Source organism: Oncorhynchus clarkii, chromosome 20, assembly GCF_045791955.1.
Source record: "Oncorhynchus clarkii lewisi isolate Uvic-CL-2024 chromosome 20, UVic_Ocla_1.0, whole genome shotgun sequence".
Lineage (NCBI taxonomy): Eukaryota > Metazoa > Chordata > Actinopteri > Salmoniformes > Salmonidae > Oncorhynchus > Oncorhynchus clarkii.
In genome coordinates this window covers 14,182,657-14,198,237 of record NC_092166.1, presented here as the reverse complement: position 1 = coordinate 14,198,237, position 15,581 = coordinate 14,182,657, and the positions used below count along the sequence as shown (strand labels likewise).

Here is a 15,581-nt window from a genome sequence, read left to right as displayed (position 1 = left end):
TCAGTACAGTAGACTATGGTAACATCAGTACAGTAGCCTATGGTAACATCAGTAAAGTAGCCATCAGTACAGTAGCCTATGGTAACGTCAGTACAGTAGCCTATGGTAACATCAGTACAGTAGCCTATGGTAACATCAGTAAAGTAGCCATCAGTACAGTAGCCTATGGTAACGTCAGTACAGTAGCCTATGGTAACATCAGTACAGTAGACTATGGTAACATCAGTACAGTAGACTATGGTAATGTCAGTACAGTAGCCTATGGTAACATCAGTACAGTAGCCTATGGTAACATCAGTACAGTATTCATCAGGACAGTATACTATGGTAACGTCAGGACAGTAGACTATGGTAACGTCAGTACAGTAGACTATGGTAACATCAGTACAGTAGCCTATGGTAACGTCAGGACAGTAGCCTATGGTAACGTCAGTACAGTAGACTATGGTAACGTCAGTACAGTAGCCATCAGTACAGTAGCCTATGGTAACGTCAGTACAGTAGCCATCAGGACAGTAGACTATGGTAACGTCAGTACAGTAGCCATCAGTACAGTAGCCTATGGTAACGTCAGTACAGTAGCCATCAGTACAGTAGCCTATGGTAACGTCAGTACAGTAGCCTATGGTAACGTCAGTACAGTAGCCTATGGTAACGTCGGTACAGTAGACTATGGTAACGTCAGTACAGTAGACTATGGTAACATCAGTACAGTAGACTATGGTAACGTCAGTAAAGTAGCCATCAGTACAGTAGACTATGGTAACATCAGTACAGTAGACTATGGTAACGTCAGTACAGTAGACTATGGTAACGTCAGTAAAGTAGACTTTGGTAACGTCAGTACAGTAGACTATGCTAACATCAGTACAGTAGCCATCAGTACAGTAGACTATGGTAACATCAGTACAGTAGACTATGGTAACGTCAGTACAGTAGCCTATGGTAACGTCAGTAAAGTAGACTATGGTAACATCAGTACAGTAGACTATGGTAACATCAGTACAGTAGACTATGGTAACATCAGTACAGTAGCCTATGGTAACATCAGTACAGTAGACTATGGTAACGTCAGTACAGTAGACTATGGTAACATCAGTACAGTAGACTATGGTAACATCAGTACAGTAGACTATGGTAACGTCAGGACAGTAGCCTATGGTAACATCAGTACAGTAGACTATGGTAACATCAGTACAGTAGACTATACTTCATTGGGGGGGGGGGGGCAGGTAGCCCAAACACGCGCACACACACAGGCAAAGATTTTCAGCTGGCAGGCAGACACTGGAATAACTTTCTGAGTGACAGATTGAGGGCTTTGGATAGGCGTTTTTTGTGGGAATAGAAGAAAATGCCTTGACAGATTGTTATTAACCATTTCTGTTCCTTGAAAAATTGTATTTTCCGGTTTTCGGTTGTGTACCCTGAACCGGTTCCAGGCCCATAAAGTTCCACTCTATGACATTCTAATACGGGGTGGTTGGAGGCGGGTAGCCTAGTGGTTAGAGGCGGGTAGCCTATTGGTTAGAGGCGGGTAGCCTAGTGGTTAGAGGCGGGTAGCCTAGTGGTTAGAGGCGGGTAGCCTAGTGGTTAGAGACGGGTAGCCTAGTGGTTGGAGGCGGGTAGCCTAGTGGTTAGAGGTGGGTAGCCTAGTGGTTAGAGGCGGGTAGCCTAGTGGTTGGAGGCGGGTAGCCTAGTGGTTAGAGGCGGGTAGCCTAGTGGTTAGAGGCGGGTAGCCTAGTGGTTAGAGGCAGGTAGCCTAGTGGTTGGAGGCGGGTAGCCTAGTGGTTAGAGGCGGGTAGCCTAGTGGTTGGAGGCGGGTAGCCTAGTGGTTAGAGGCAGGTAGCCTAGTGGTTAGAGGCAGGTAGCCTAGTGGTTAGAGGCAGGTAGCCTAGTGGTTAGAGGCAGGTAGCCTAGTGGTTGGAGGCGGGTAGCCTAGTGGTTAGAGGCGGGTAGCCTAGTGGTTAGAGGCGGGTAGCCTAGTGGTTAGAGGCGGGTAGCCTAGTGGTTAGAGGCGGGTAGCCTAGTGGTTAGAGGCGGGTAGCCTAGTGGTTAGAGGCGGGTAGCCTAGTGGTTAGAGGCGGGTAGCCTAATGGTTAGAGGCGGGTAGCCTAGTGGTTGGAGGCGGGTAGCCTAGTGGTTAGAGGCGGGTAGCCTAGTGGTTAGAGGCGGGTAGCCTAGTGGTTAGAGGCGGGTAGCCTAGTGGTTGGAGGCGGGTAGCCTAGTGGTTAGAGGCGGGTAGCCTAGTGGTTGGAGGCGGGTAGCCTAGTGGTTGGAGGCGGGTAGCCTAGTGGTTAGAGGCAGGTAGCCTAGTGGTTAGAGTGATTGGTCAGTAACCCAATCAAATCCCCAAGCTGACAAGGTAAAAATCTGCCCTTCTGCCCCTGAACAAGGCAGTTAACCCACTGTTCCTAGGCCGTCATTGTAAATAAGAATTTGATCCTAACTGACTTGCCTCGTTAAATAAAGGTAAAAAATAATAATTTACAAATAGATCCTGTTAAAGGGAAGGAAGCATGAATTTCTAGCAACAACACAGTGTGGTCAAAGACTCAGTAACTGAGTTGTAGTCACAATCTGGTTACCTATAACTACAAACAGTTCTGTTTTAGTGTTTTTACATATTTCTGACCAAGTGTTAGCGCTGGTGAGCTACTATGTACATCTACAAAGAAAAAAAAACACGCAACAATGTGGAAAAACTGCAACTCTTTTTGTCCTGTGCGTTTGGTATCGGTAGTCGAGTGAGTATTGTAGTCGTTTTCCGTTGTTTGTAGCTAATGCAGTAATACCCACATAGTCAGTAATACCCACATAGTGCAGTAATAACCACATAGTGCAGTAATACCCACAATGACGGGGTTATGACTCATTTGTGGCTCAAAACTGAGAAGCAAGCTTTGAAGTCGGAACGATTTGTCAGGTTGAAGCGAGTAGTTTCGAGCATGGGAACCCTGCACACGTCTACTGTATGCAGTAATCATTTCACCCAGGAGGACTTTGATGGTTTAGTTTAACCAGTTGAAGGCAGGATTTGGAATGGGAGTTCCTGTCTGTGCTAGACTAGTTGTTCTCTGGTTTATTACTTACATAGACCGTGGTGGTTGGCTGGTTAGCTGGTTAGTTAGCAGGCTAAAATGACTTAACTTTAGCTGGATGGCTTGCTGGCTAAGATAACTGCATTTACCAGTAACATTATTTGATAACTGGTTAGATGCCGTTATATATTTAGAAAACTTTGGTTTACTTTAATGTCGCTGTACGCTAGGTGTTGATAGCAATGTAACGTTAGCAGGCTAGTTGGCTAGCAACCTTGCAAGAAACAATACACACAAAGTATTTGCTTGTAAGTTTGCTGAGTGTAATCGATTTGGTTTAATTTGAAGTTATTTCTGTTACAGTTTACTTTATAGGGAGTAGGCAGCATTCAGAATTCTGATTTTTTTATATAATAACTAAAACAAATAGAAAAGTGAGGTGTAACTTTGCATTGGGACTTTTAATGCATATTCTAATGCAAACCCATATGTTACATGTGGTTACGTTTATGCTACCTACCCTTTAAGATAAGGGACGTGCTTGGCCTTGTGTAGTGGAGTCTGAAAGGGCAGGCTGTTTACATATCTATCTGGAACTTTCAGACTATTCCTATCCTTAAATATTTAACCTTCCTGTCGGGTCCCCTTACCACCCCTGCTGGGTGTGTGTGTGCACGCGTGCATGATCCTGTTACCCTTCCTGTGGTCATGGTGACTGAGTGACATACATGAGCTATGACTATGAAGGTGGACCTTGTTCTCAGTGGGAGTTTTGCCAGGAACACATAAATCAGAGCCCCCCCCCCCCAAACACACACACGTTCAAGTCAGAACTTCTTATCTGAAATCCAGGGGTTTCTGGGTAACTTGATCATCTTTATTAATACTTTTCCATCTGTACACCAGTGAATCGACTCCAACCCTGTTGCCTGGGTTCTGTTTGGTTTGCTAGAGACAGTTGTGTGGGAACATGGAAGATGCCACGCTGAGCTATAAGGTTGGTCAGGTTCACCTGGATGGCTGTGAAATAACCCTTCATACCTGTGATCTGGTCATAGTTTGAGAATGTGTGATTGATGTAGGCCTCTTTGATCTGTTTGCAATAGCTTCTTGGTAGATACCATGAATCTTTGTTTAGGAGTGGAACGCTTCGTGTCTCGCCAGTCTCTTTGTCACAAACTGAACATGATGGCCAACAATCCCCGGAACACATCTGCCTCCTCTTTCTCTCCCGCTTGTGACAAGAACCATACCAATCTTTCACCATTTCCAGGCTGGAGCTTCTGTACCTCCTGTACTCGCCCAGTGTAGTTCCTGCAGGTAGGAGCTCAGAGCTGCATGGGCAGCTGTCCCATTGTCCTGCTCCAGACGGGCTTGGTGCACCAGCATCTGGGAGTGGAAGGCGGCTCCGTTGACCCAGTGCTTGAGTGCCCGCGTGCTAATGTTGGCCGTCGTACAGCATGGAGTTCTTCAGACGAGTCAGCTGCACGCTGAGCTCAGCCTCCAGACGGCGCGTGTCCTTCAGCAGGTGCTCACTAGCCCCCACATGCATCCGGTAGCGCTTCAGGTACTCCTCCATCAGGTCACGCACTTCTGAAGCTTTCTCTTCAGCAAAGACACAGCGGAGCAGGTGGGACACGTCTCACTGGGGCTCCCCGTGACCTGCTGCGCTGATCTCTAAGATCATGGAGACCACCAGAGCACCAATGCCCACTGCTCAGGCCGGCAAGAACCGCACCCAGGCTGGCCACGTAGGATGGGGCCTGGCTGCCCACAAAGGCCAGCAGCTGGGCAGAGTGGTCCTGCAGCACGACCGACGAGTTGAGCCCAGAATACCGCAGGAGGGAGTCGTCGATGCCTACATCGGGCAGGCCCCCTTGGTTGTAGAGTTGGTTCACAAGGAAGGCCTGGTCCTTCTGAGAAATCACAAGGGGAAGGTTTCACAACATTGTCAGTACTGCCAGAGGCACGTCAAGAGAAACATGCACAGTAGACTAGGTTGCTGAGTGAATGAGTTATAAGCTCATGCATATGGGTTTGTGTTGTGGAACTTTTTATCAGAAGGGGCTGGGGGGAGTGTTGAATTAACCTATCCTGAGCTGAGCTCTTTTGGTAAGCATGTGGTGGGAGTAACAGAGATGTGTTAGTTGGAGAAAGCACCAAACCCAACACACTCAGAGGACTAAATGTTCACCTTTTCAGTATGAACCTTTCAGTTACCCAAGTCTGTAGAAGTCCGCCTTCAAGTCGCAGGAGGGGTTTGTGGTCAATGTGAGGACACATGCTCAATTGCTTTTTTACAAATTATTTTCTGCGAGTTAAAATAGATGTTTGCTTTCCCCTGGTATCAAAAGGAGCAAAATGTCTCCTTAACAAATATCGTGTACAGAACAGCTTGTCTCTGTCTGAGCAGTGTGTCCTTAAACTACAAATATGTAGCAAATTCTGAACTCTATCCTTTTTCAATCTTTTCGCAGTTTAATGGTCTTCATCACCAAAGTCAGATAATTTCAAGATGCAAAATATACATTGAATTGAATGAAAAAAGTTGAATGCTAAATTTACTTTTACATGGCTTAGTAATTTGGGCTCTTGGATGGGTAACTTTACATTCACTATTCAAGGCTCCCTGTGTTCCTCCCAAACAAATTGAACTAATTAATGATTACACTCAGAGAGAGTGAGAGATTACTCACACTGGTGACGAATGAAGACTGTTTTAATCATTTATTTTATTCCATTTCACTTCCTAATTACATGCTCCTCTCCTCTCTCTCAAATCAATCTGCTCCTACAATTATCACCATGAGTGAAATGAGTTTGTTCGTTAATATCTCATCTGCCTCGGTTAATTGGATGGCTTGATTACAGGACTGATTAAAACACAAGAACTATTGATTGCAAAGTGTAAGAATATGCAAACGATGACATGAGTGTGTCGAGTCTCAAGTCTTAAGAGTTTTGAACGCTTCTATAATGAAATATATAAACTTCCAGCAGCTGAATTAATATTCAATATGATGAACATGATCTGAGGAGAAAGGAGGCAGTGAACATAAAGAAAAGGGCTAAAAAAGAGAGCAGGAAGGAGGGAGGAATGGAGAGGAAGAGAGGATGTTGAATAATTCAGCACAGAACATCTGGCGAACCTTCCTTCTCCGTTTTCTTTTCCACGTATCAGAATAGAAATAATCAGTCAAATACTGAAAATACACCTCTTTAAATCCAACTGAAATCACGTGTCTACGTGTAGTAAAACCAAGGATATTTACTGTTCTAATTTGAATATATAAAGAGAAACAGACCGTCTCTTTAACAGCACTGGAAACCAGTGTTAACCTTTGGCCCATGGTAATTGATTAGTCATTATTCATTAATTAACCTTCATGCCCGCCGGGTTTGGCCCATGGTAATTGATTAGTCATTATTAATTAATTAATTCATATTGGAAATGAGCAAAGACACCAAGTGTGCATTTGAGCATGCATTTTAAAATCTCTTACATATTGCCTCCATTCACCCAGTGCTGTATGTAGACACATGAATTATCTGTAGACAGCCTGCCACATTGAAACCCTTTCTACATATTGCCTCCATTCACCCAGTGCTGTAAGTAGACACATGAATTATCTGTAGACAGCCTGCCACATTGAAACCCTTTCTACATACGGTATAAAATGTGCTCGGCAAATATAATTTCTCTGGTCTTGCACTATGTATAGCTTTTGTTTGGATATCTCTGGTAGGTCCTAGAAAACATTGGTGTCATGCCTTTTGGTGTGTATTTCAATAGTACTTTTTTTGTGTTTTAAACTTGTAGTTTGGGCTCAATGTATTATAAGATGAGGAACTTGTTTGGACTTTGAATTCAGATATAACAATTTCCATTATATAAACAGACATTTTTAAACTAAACGTCTGATAGTCTCTGTTTACATTGGCGGCTATCTCCTGGCTGTATTCTTGCAAAATATGGGCACTAAGACAACCTGTGTCCTTGAGAAATAGGCTATCAGTCATTTACAGCATCGGAGGCTCACCACACTGCTGAACACAGAAAAAATAAATGTGCCTCGTTCAAACATTTCATCTGGATTCATTTACAGGCAAAAAACAAGCATTCTGTACCACTGTACAAGTAAAAGCACAGAATTGTATCAACCAATCATCAGAAAGTTGACCGGTCAAATAACTAAAATTCAACCACAACCGTGATGAAAAACTTTCTAAATACTTATATTGCTCTCTCTCTCTCCACCCTTTTCCCCTCTCTCTCTCCATCTCTCACAGGCTGCAGCGGACTATGTAAAGGCCCACCTTCCGGAGGCTCTGAGGAAGCAGTTGCTGTCCTATGAGAGGGAGAAGAGGGAGAGCGTTCCCTCCTACCCCAGCATCCTGGAGCAGCGTATCCTGGCTGTAGACCGAGACATGGTGGACAAGCTCTCCGCCAATCACGACGAAGCAGGTGAGGGACTGTAGGAGTGCTGATCTAAGATCAGTTTAGCCTTTTAGGACCTGGATCAGCACTCCTTCTCTGAGATGTTTATGAGTACGAGGTCGGACGGGTTAAAAATGTGGCAATACTGCAGATTGGTTAAGACATTAAGTCCGATACACTTGGACAGAGATGGGTCAGAGGGGGAGAGGCGAATTTTAAACCCCAAATCTATTTTGCATGAAGAAACAACCTGTCATTCATCACAAACTTTGAATATCTGGGTTTTGCCTCTTTACAAAGCAGAAAGACTGCATTTAATCAGTGGACACCACTCGTTTTTATTACAACACACCTGTCATCATTTTTTTCTTTACTAAAGTAGAGGTTTATTATTGCTAAAGGTACTGCATAGGTGTAAACATACATTTCTTAGCAAGAGATAACACTTGTATAGCCTAAGAAAGTAGCAGAAATATGCAGAAAGTAGTTTTGAATGCATTTTATTGAAGGGAAGCAATAACAGTCTTGAACTTTTTTGGCAACATATTGATATATTCTTATATACTGTACAATGAGGAAATCAACTACAAGATACTAGTCTTCTCCCATTTGTTTAAATATTGCCCCCAACCACAAGGTGTATAAACAACAACAATAAATATGAATAAAATAAGATAATAGATACAAAAACATGAAGAACATAAATCAATGAACTCTAATTAGCACATGTAGGACAGTATGCAGGTTTGTGTGCCTGGACTTTGCAGATGTATTTCTCACACGTGCAGCACATAGTATTTGTCTTACAGTCCTCCTTTGGGGGCAGAATTGGCATCTCCTCCTCTTGCCTGCCCCAGCTGCAGCCTCAGGTGGATCAGGACTAGATTCAGCCCCCTGAACAGCTTTCACAAGCGCTGCAGAGGCTGCTGTGAGGGGGAGGCGCTCCCTTCTTTGAATGTGTGGGGTTATATAATGTGTGGGTTTATATTAGGCCTTTCCCAGCTGCTCCAGGAACACCCTCCTCTTGTTCCGCTTATCAGGCCTCCAGGTAGGGTTGATCTGGTCCCATATCACAAAGGCATTGTATGAGGACACATCAATGATGTTATGGAAGATGACCAGGGGCCAGCAGGCAGTCATCCTCCTGCAGCTGTAAATTCCAATCACCTTGTTCAGAACGCCTCCTTTGTTGTGGTTGTAATCCAGGATGATGGCTGGCTTCCTGTCCTCACGATAACTGATCTCAGCCGTTTTGTGCAGTGTGCTCAGGAGGACCACACTCTTGTTCCTCTTTGGGAGGTAAGAAATTAGAGTGGTGGTGGGGGTGAAGGAAAACTTTGATGAGAAGGCCTGTCTTCCCCTTGTTGCGAGGAGTGCAGGGGAGCTCAGGCTTGTTCTTTCTAACTGTGCCAACCATGGTGATCTTCCTCTTTAGGAGCTGCTGGCTGAGTTCATAAGAGGTGAAGAAATTGTCACACATGACATTGTGCCCCCTCAGTCCATCTGTCACATCAAGCACAACCCGGTCCTCCACTGGTCGGCTTCCCTGTGTAGACTTGCATCTTCCAAGCGTATCTGGATTGTGCGTCACAGGCCACCCATATCTTGATGCCATGAATTTGTCATCTCCAGGAGGATTTTTTTTATGGCTGTTGTGATGTAGATGTCCTGGGCATGGGCAACTGCATGTCTTGTGGGCCCTGGGGTCATCCTTATGACATTTTGTGCTTCCATCCTGCCCTGGCTGTCATATTGTGACAAGGACCATGTTATTTTGCTGTTCTTTGATAAAAATGTCTCTCTTTCAGCTTGGGGGATTTCTTCTTCATCTGAAGATTATGCATCGTGCTCTGGGTTGTATTCTTCCCCATATTCTTCTTCAGATACCTCCTCCTCTTCTAAATCATTGTTCTCTTGTTCCTCCTGGACATCTGAAAAAATCTTATATACGACCTGTTGGGCACTGAAACATGAAACACTTTTTCTAATGTTGGGGTCACTCTAGGAAAAGTCATCAAATTCAAGTTTTCTCTGCTGTTAAACATAGTGGCGGGTATTTTTTTACCCTTAAGACAACACAAGGGTTAAAACAGGTCAGAGTTGACCCTCTTTAAAATATCCCAATCACTTTATGCCTAAAGGGAGAAAAATAAAAAAAATGGAAATGTAAAGTACTTTTGATTTTTTTACAGATTTGGTCTGTAAAAGTAAAGCTGTATACATCAAATGTAGTATTATTTATTATGGCAGGGGTGAAATGTCTCCATGGAGACAACCTTTGGAAGGTCAAGACACAAAGTCAGTGTCACGGAGTACACGAAGCTGCTTTGTTGCCCTGAGAGATTTATTGTCAGCCCTGAGAAATGGATTAGATGAATGTACTGGAAACAGTACCTTATAAATCACTGGATTTTTCAATGGAGGAGGAGGACATGAAAAGGTAGACCTTTGTCAGATACGTTATTTGGGCCTTCTCCTGTTACCTGGACTTTCATAGCTGTGACGGAAATACAGTATGGCTCTCAGTATTGTGGTTGGTTAGCGGACTTTGATACACTTGTGGTATTCTGAGAATGAGAATCACAGGTGAAAAACATGTACTTAAAGGTTAATTACACCTAGATGTTTTCAGATAATAACAGTAGTCTAATGTCAAGATGAGCCCACGTCCAGGGCATCGCTTGTTTAGATCATCTATGGTTTTGGAATGTAATGTCCCTTTAAATTGAAATATCACCTCTGTCTCCCTCTCTCAGGTACTACATGTCTGGTGGCCCTGCTATCGGACAGGGAGCTGACGGTGGCCAACGTTGGGGACTCACGAGGCGTGTTGTGTGACAAGGACGGAAACGCTGTGGCATTGTCACATGACCACAAGCCATACCAGCTGAAGGAGCGCAAGAGGATCAAGAGGGCAGGTGAGCGGACCACCAGCATGGGTGTACAGCACCACAACGCTATGGGGGCGTTAAAAATATGTGTTTGTGTCAAACCTAGCTAAACTCAACACAGTGAACTCACATATTTGGGTGGGTTTCCTGAATCAGATTAGCCCTACTCATGAACTAAAGACCACTTTAATTGGAGAACTGTTTCTTAGTCCAGAACCAGGTTTAATCTGTGTCCAGCAAACCGGCCCTTAGTGTTCAGCACAGAAACAAAACACACATACCAATTTCTTGGCTGTGGAAGGTAGTGCATGACGTCATGACCACATAAAATGTTTCCCATACTTGAGCAGATCACAATGGCACGCTAGGATAACTCACTAGAACGAATTAGTGTCAAAAGGAGAGACTGCAGAATTGCAGCCTTGACTCACCACCTATTGGCCCTCGTTTGAAGTGCAAGAGAAGTTGAATACATTACTTGGTCTGACAAATGATAGGAAGCACTGATATGCTGAGGTGGATTTGGTAAATAGAATATCTAAATATCTATAAATATATAGATATGTCATTTGACTGTGATACAGAAATTCCCTTGCTCCATCTGCACTTTTTTTTCATGTACACAATCAATGACCAATGTCCCAGTGTGAGATAATAAAGTTACTGATAGTTTAATCATAGGGCATTGCACTTCCATTCCTTCACCACCAGGGGGCTTCATCAGCTTCAACGGCTCATGGCGCGTCCAGGGCATCCTGGCCATGTCTCGCTCGCTGGGCGACTACCCCCTAAAGAACCTCAACGTGGTCATCCCCGACCCCGACGTGTTGACCTTTGACCTGGACAAACTGCAGCCCGAGTTCATGATCCTGGCGTCGGACGGGCTGTGGGACGCTTTCAGCAACGAGGAGGCAGTGCGTTTCATTCGCGAGCGCCTGGACGAGCCGCACTACGGTGCCAAGAGCATCGTGCTGCAGTCTTTCTACCGCGGCTGCCCCGACAACATCACCATCATGGTGGTCAAGTTCAAGAGCGGTCCCGTGGGGAGCAAGGCTGAGGAGTAGAGGCGGTGATGTCACAAGTTTGTGATGGGGTTATTATGTTATAGATAGACTCTCGTATGGATAGTGCAGCAAGCAATCAATGGGGAGGATTGGGAACTGTTGCAACATGAATACCTGGCATTCTCTTTGAAACGCATGTATAACCACACCAACATCCTAAACTATGTAGTTTATTTTTCATTTCTGACTATGACTTTTGGATAGAGAAGTATTTTTGCTTGAATTATGGCCTTAACTCGGAAGCTGGAGTGCTTGATCATCTTGACACACTCACACATACACACGTCCATCTGCCGTCTCACACATTGGCATTCAGCACGAACACACAACTGGAGATCACCTCTTCTTCATCACTGAGATGACTCTCTGACTCAAACAGTAAAGCAAACTGATCTAGTGTTCTCTGCACGCCCTGCTGCAGTGTGTTGTACTGTCACAGGACTGATACTGTCCTAAAGAAAACTGTAAAAGAATAAGCACCTGTTGAGACTTTTCATTTTGGTGGAATGATAAGCCCTTACGTATCGGCCCATAAAAATGTTCTTGGTCATATACAGGATCAGTTATACCCTGATCTAGTTCCAGCCATTGCCTTTTTCGTCAACATAGTCTTAACAGGGCTGATGTTAAGTTACTGTATTATGGTACTGGACCTGTATAGGACATTTGTTTAGCCTATCCGTGTTTAGGAAAGATCTGTGGATTTTAGCACTCAGGTGTTGATGCCTTCGATCATGGGAATCGTACAGACTGGGAGGTGCATCTCAGACTGCTTATTAAAGCACCGTTACCCATGGCGACTGAGTTAAAGGCTACACAGCTGAAACAGGAAGGCTAATTGACAGTAATATGGCCACCCGTGTGTTAATTTTACAAGTGTGCTACTGTATTGAATACTACTATTATGACTGTATTTCCAACAATTTCTCACAGGCTCACCTCAGAATTTGACGTTCATTCATGTTTCTCAAACATCAAATTTCGAAGTTGTTCCAAACATCAAATTTCAAAGTGTTTAAGGTTTTTTTAACTCCACATTTTTTAGGTTAGGGTAATGTTTAGGCATTAATTCAGAATTATTACGGTTATACATGAACCTTTCAGAATGAAGGTTTGGGATGGGCTTAAAACCAAAATATAAAAACTGCTTTCTATCGCTGGATTTGAATATGCAACTTTTGGAACCAAATGCAGATGTTTACACCCAACCGCCATCCCCTTTCACAACGTCCTAGCAAAACCCAAACATACTGGAAGGGAACAGCACTGACTGTTGTCCTAAGTGGCTAGTTTCCTCTTTTATCTCCCGGAGTCCTCAGACATGGATGGACATTGAATACTGACTTGTATAAGGGGTGACCTGCCTGGTATTTATTTCATAGGTACATAATTTGAATTTAAAAAAAAGATATGTTATATTATCATATACACCGAATAGGTGTTGTTTATAGGGTTAACCATAGTACGGTGCCCTTGTAGCAAATTAAGGTTAAGTGCCTTGCGCAAGGGTATATCGACAGATGTTTTATTTTGTCTGGTCGGGTATTCAAACCAGCAACCTTTCAGTTACTAGCACAACGCTCTAACAGGTAGGTTATCTGCTGCCCTATGATGTGGCAAACCGTTTATCATTTGTCACAATGTACCTTAATTGCCTTATTTTTTCAGTTTTAATCTTGTCAAAACAAAACCTACACCGATGTTTATTGTTCACCTGTGCATACAGTATGCATACGTTGATAATGCAACAAGCATCACTTGTAGACAGTTCACCAACAAGTCACTCATATAATCTGCCAAACACAAAATGTATGAATTTTCTGAATGCAGTCTGTCAGTATTAAAATCCAATGCTACCATGTCAAATGTTGCTGTTTTCGTTTGTTATTCCTGCCAATTTGACAGACTGTGCAGACAGTCTATTTAGCTGCCACTGCACTCTGTGATTTAACACAGTAAATTACTTTTTAACATTATAGGTCCAATAATTTATTGAAAATATAATACAGTAAAGGAATTAATAAACGGGTTTGTCTGACCTCTGTTGCTTATTCATGTATGGCAATGTGTATGTGACCTTTCTGTAGCCTACAAACCAAGTATGGCCGCCAAGAAACAGTATTGTGCACTATTCTCTGGGGCCCGTGAGAAACCACAATGACGCACGAACAATCATATCTCTGTATTCATGTTTCTTGCTTCACCGGTGTGCTGGATTGTCACACATTGCATACGTTTCCCATCAGTCACGTCATGACACTAAACAATTGATTGGGTTTTATTTGAAAATCCTCAATGATGACAACAAGCATACGAATGTTTGGGCTGGTGAGATCACAGCCAGAAAGAAAACATATGACGTTGTTGATACACTTCTGGGACTGCTAGACACAGGCACAAATAGTTCTGTCTGCGCTATAACTCTAGTAACCAAACACCCTACCACTAGCTACAGAGGCTTGGCAGTTGCTGGCGTGCCTCGCCTAGACAGCGAGCAAGCTAGGGGCCAAGTCAAAACTGACGGCCGGTGCCAGGTGGAACCTGCCTTAGAATAGCATGTTGGTCTACATTTGTAAAATAGTCTTATCGAATGTGCAAAATGCCAGAGACGTGTGGTAACATTCAACAGGTTTTCCGTAAACCAAAGTCACTGTACTTAACGCCGCCTTACAGGAAAGCTAAGCTCATTATTTGGGATACTGAGCCTCTATAAGAAGTATTCGGTCATTGGGCCAAGCGAGACAAGTGTGTAGCAAACAACAGCACAAGTGAGGAAAGACAGGACCTTTGAGGGTGTTTGCAATTAGGGTCTCTATCTGAGCTTTGGTTCTTCCGGAGCTGACTCATATCTGCTTTTGAGGTGAATTTGGTCTTAGTTTTGAAGAATGGGTCAGCGCGGTTCCAAGCCCACTGTAGTAGAGGTGTGGGAGCTGTTCCAGTGCTTTGGTGCTCAGGCGCCCGTGAAACGCAATTCAGTGTATCAAAAAATGAACGAAAGCTCCACGCGTGCCCTTACTATCCGGTTCCAAGAGACGGTGAAGAGGCCGGACCTCTCGTATGACGCAGGGATTCATGAGAGGAGTACGCGACCCCACTCATGGCACTACAGCCGCCGGGACACGGGACTGGTATATGTAATGGATGACCCGACGGGTGGAGTTTGGATGAAGCCGAGAGAGAAATGGACAAGATCCTGAAACATAGTGACATCTATGGTTTTAAATTGGTCTCTATTCATGAGAAAGTTTAGCATTCTCTAGTAGGGTGCTTCTCGGGCTTCTGCGCAATCGTGGGTAATCGCCGCGGCGTACTTGTGCGGTGTTTCTCTCAAGGGGACAGAAGATCAGTGACTGAGAGAAGTTTCAGGGGGATGTGCTTGACCGCACCACTTTGCACTGACCAGTGAGAAAAATAATTACATCGGATTGATTACTCTCTGGGTGCATGTTATCCAGCAGATTGTTATCATCCACTGTCCTAAGGTTAATACACCAAACGTTGTATTATCATTAATTAATCTAACATTTGTGGATGAAAATGCATGTTTGGAAGCACAGCCTAATCAGGTGCCTCCACTCTGGAGTCGCCTTAGTCCATTCATTGTGCCATTGTTCTTTGCGCACATTTATCCTACATTTTCTTTGACGTGTTATCCAGCATGAGCAAGTTTCATTTTAACCAGTATGTTCATAGGCCTGCCTATTCAGTGAAAACATATTTAAGCACAATTCAGGTGTCAACTATTTAAAACCCTGTGGAACGGACTTCATAATAGGCTCGATAAAGTGGATTATCTTGGCACATATGCAGTCCTAGGCCACCTGCTGGCAGAAAAAGGAACAATGCCGCCGTCATGTGGATGAGAACATTTATGTCTACAATGACTACAGCAAAGATACTTATTATTATTTATTTATTTATGTATTTATTTATGTTACTAGTCTTCTCATCGCAACCCTTACACAAAAAAGATTGCAGTTTTGAAACTGTAAAAGTGCAGTAACTGCGGTCGACTGTGGTATTATTTGGATGCAGTATTTTCAGCATACTGCAGTTAAACTGCACTCTGACTGCAATCTTTTTTTGTAAGGGAAACAATGGTATCAGTAAAACTGAAGAGATATGCCAAGGGCAGGAGCCACACCCA

At 43.7% G+C, this 15,581-nt stretch overlaps 1 protein-coding gene across 1 annotated transcript in view; it reads left to right on the top strand.

Moving 5' to 3' along the window:
- LOC139375967 (protein phosphatase 1L-like) overlaps window positions 1–13,483 on the top strand; it is a 40,679-nt gene extending 27,196 nt beyond the window's left edge. The window contains exons 2-4 of the mRNA XM_071117954.1: window positions 7,332–7,506; window positions 10,236–10,397; window positions 11,082–13,483. Coding sequence (XP_070974055.1) covers window positions 7,332–7,506; window positions 10,236–10,397; window positions 11,082–11,434 — 690 coding nt within the window. The 3' untranslated portion in view covers window positions 11,435–13,483. The remainder of the gene's footprint in view (window positions 1–7,331; window positions 7,507–10,235; window positions 10,398–11,081) is intronic.
- The last annotated feature ends 2,098 nt before the right edge of the window (window positions 13,484–15,581 follow it).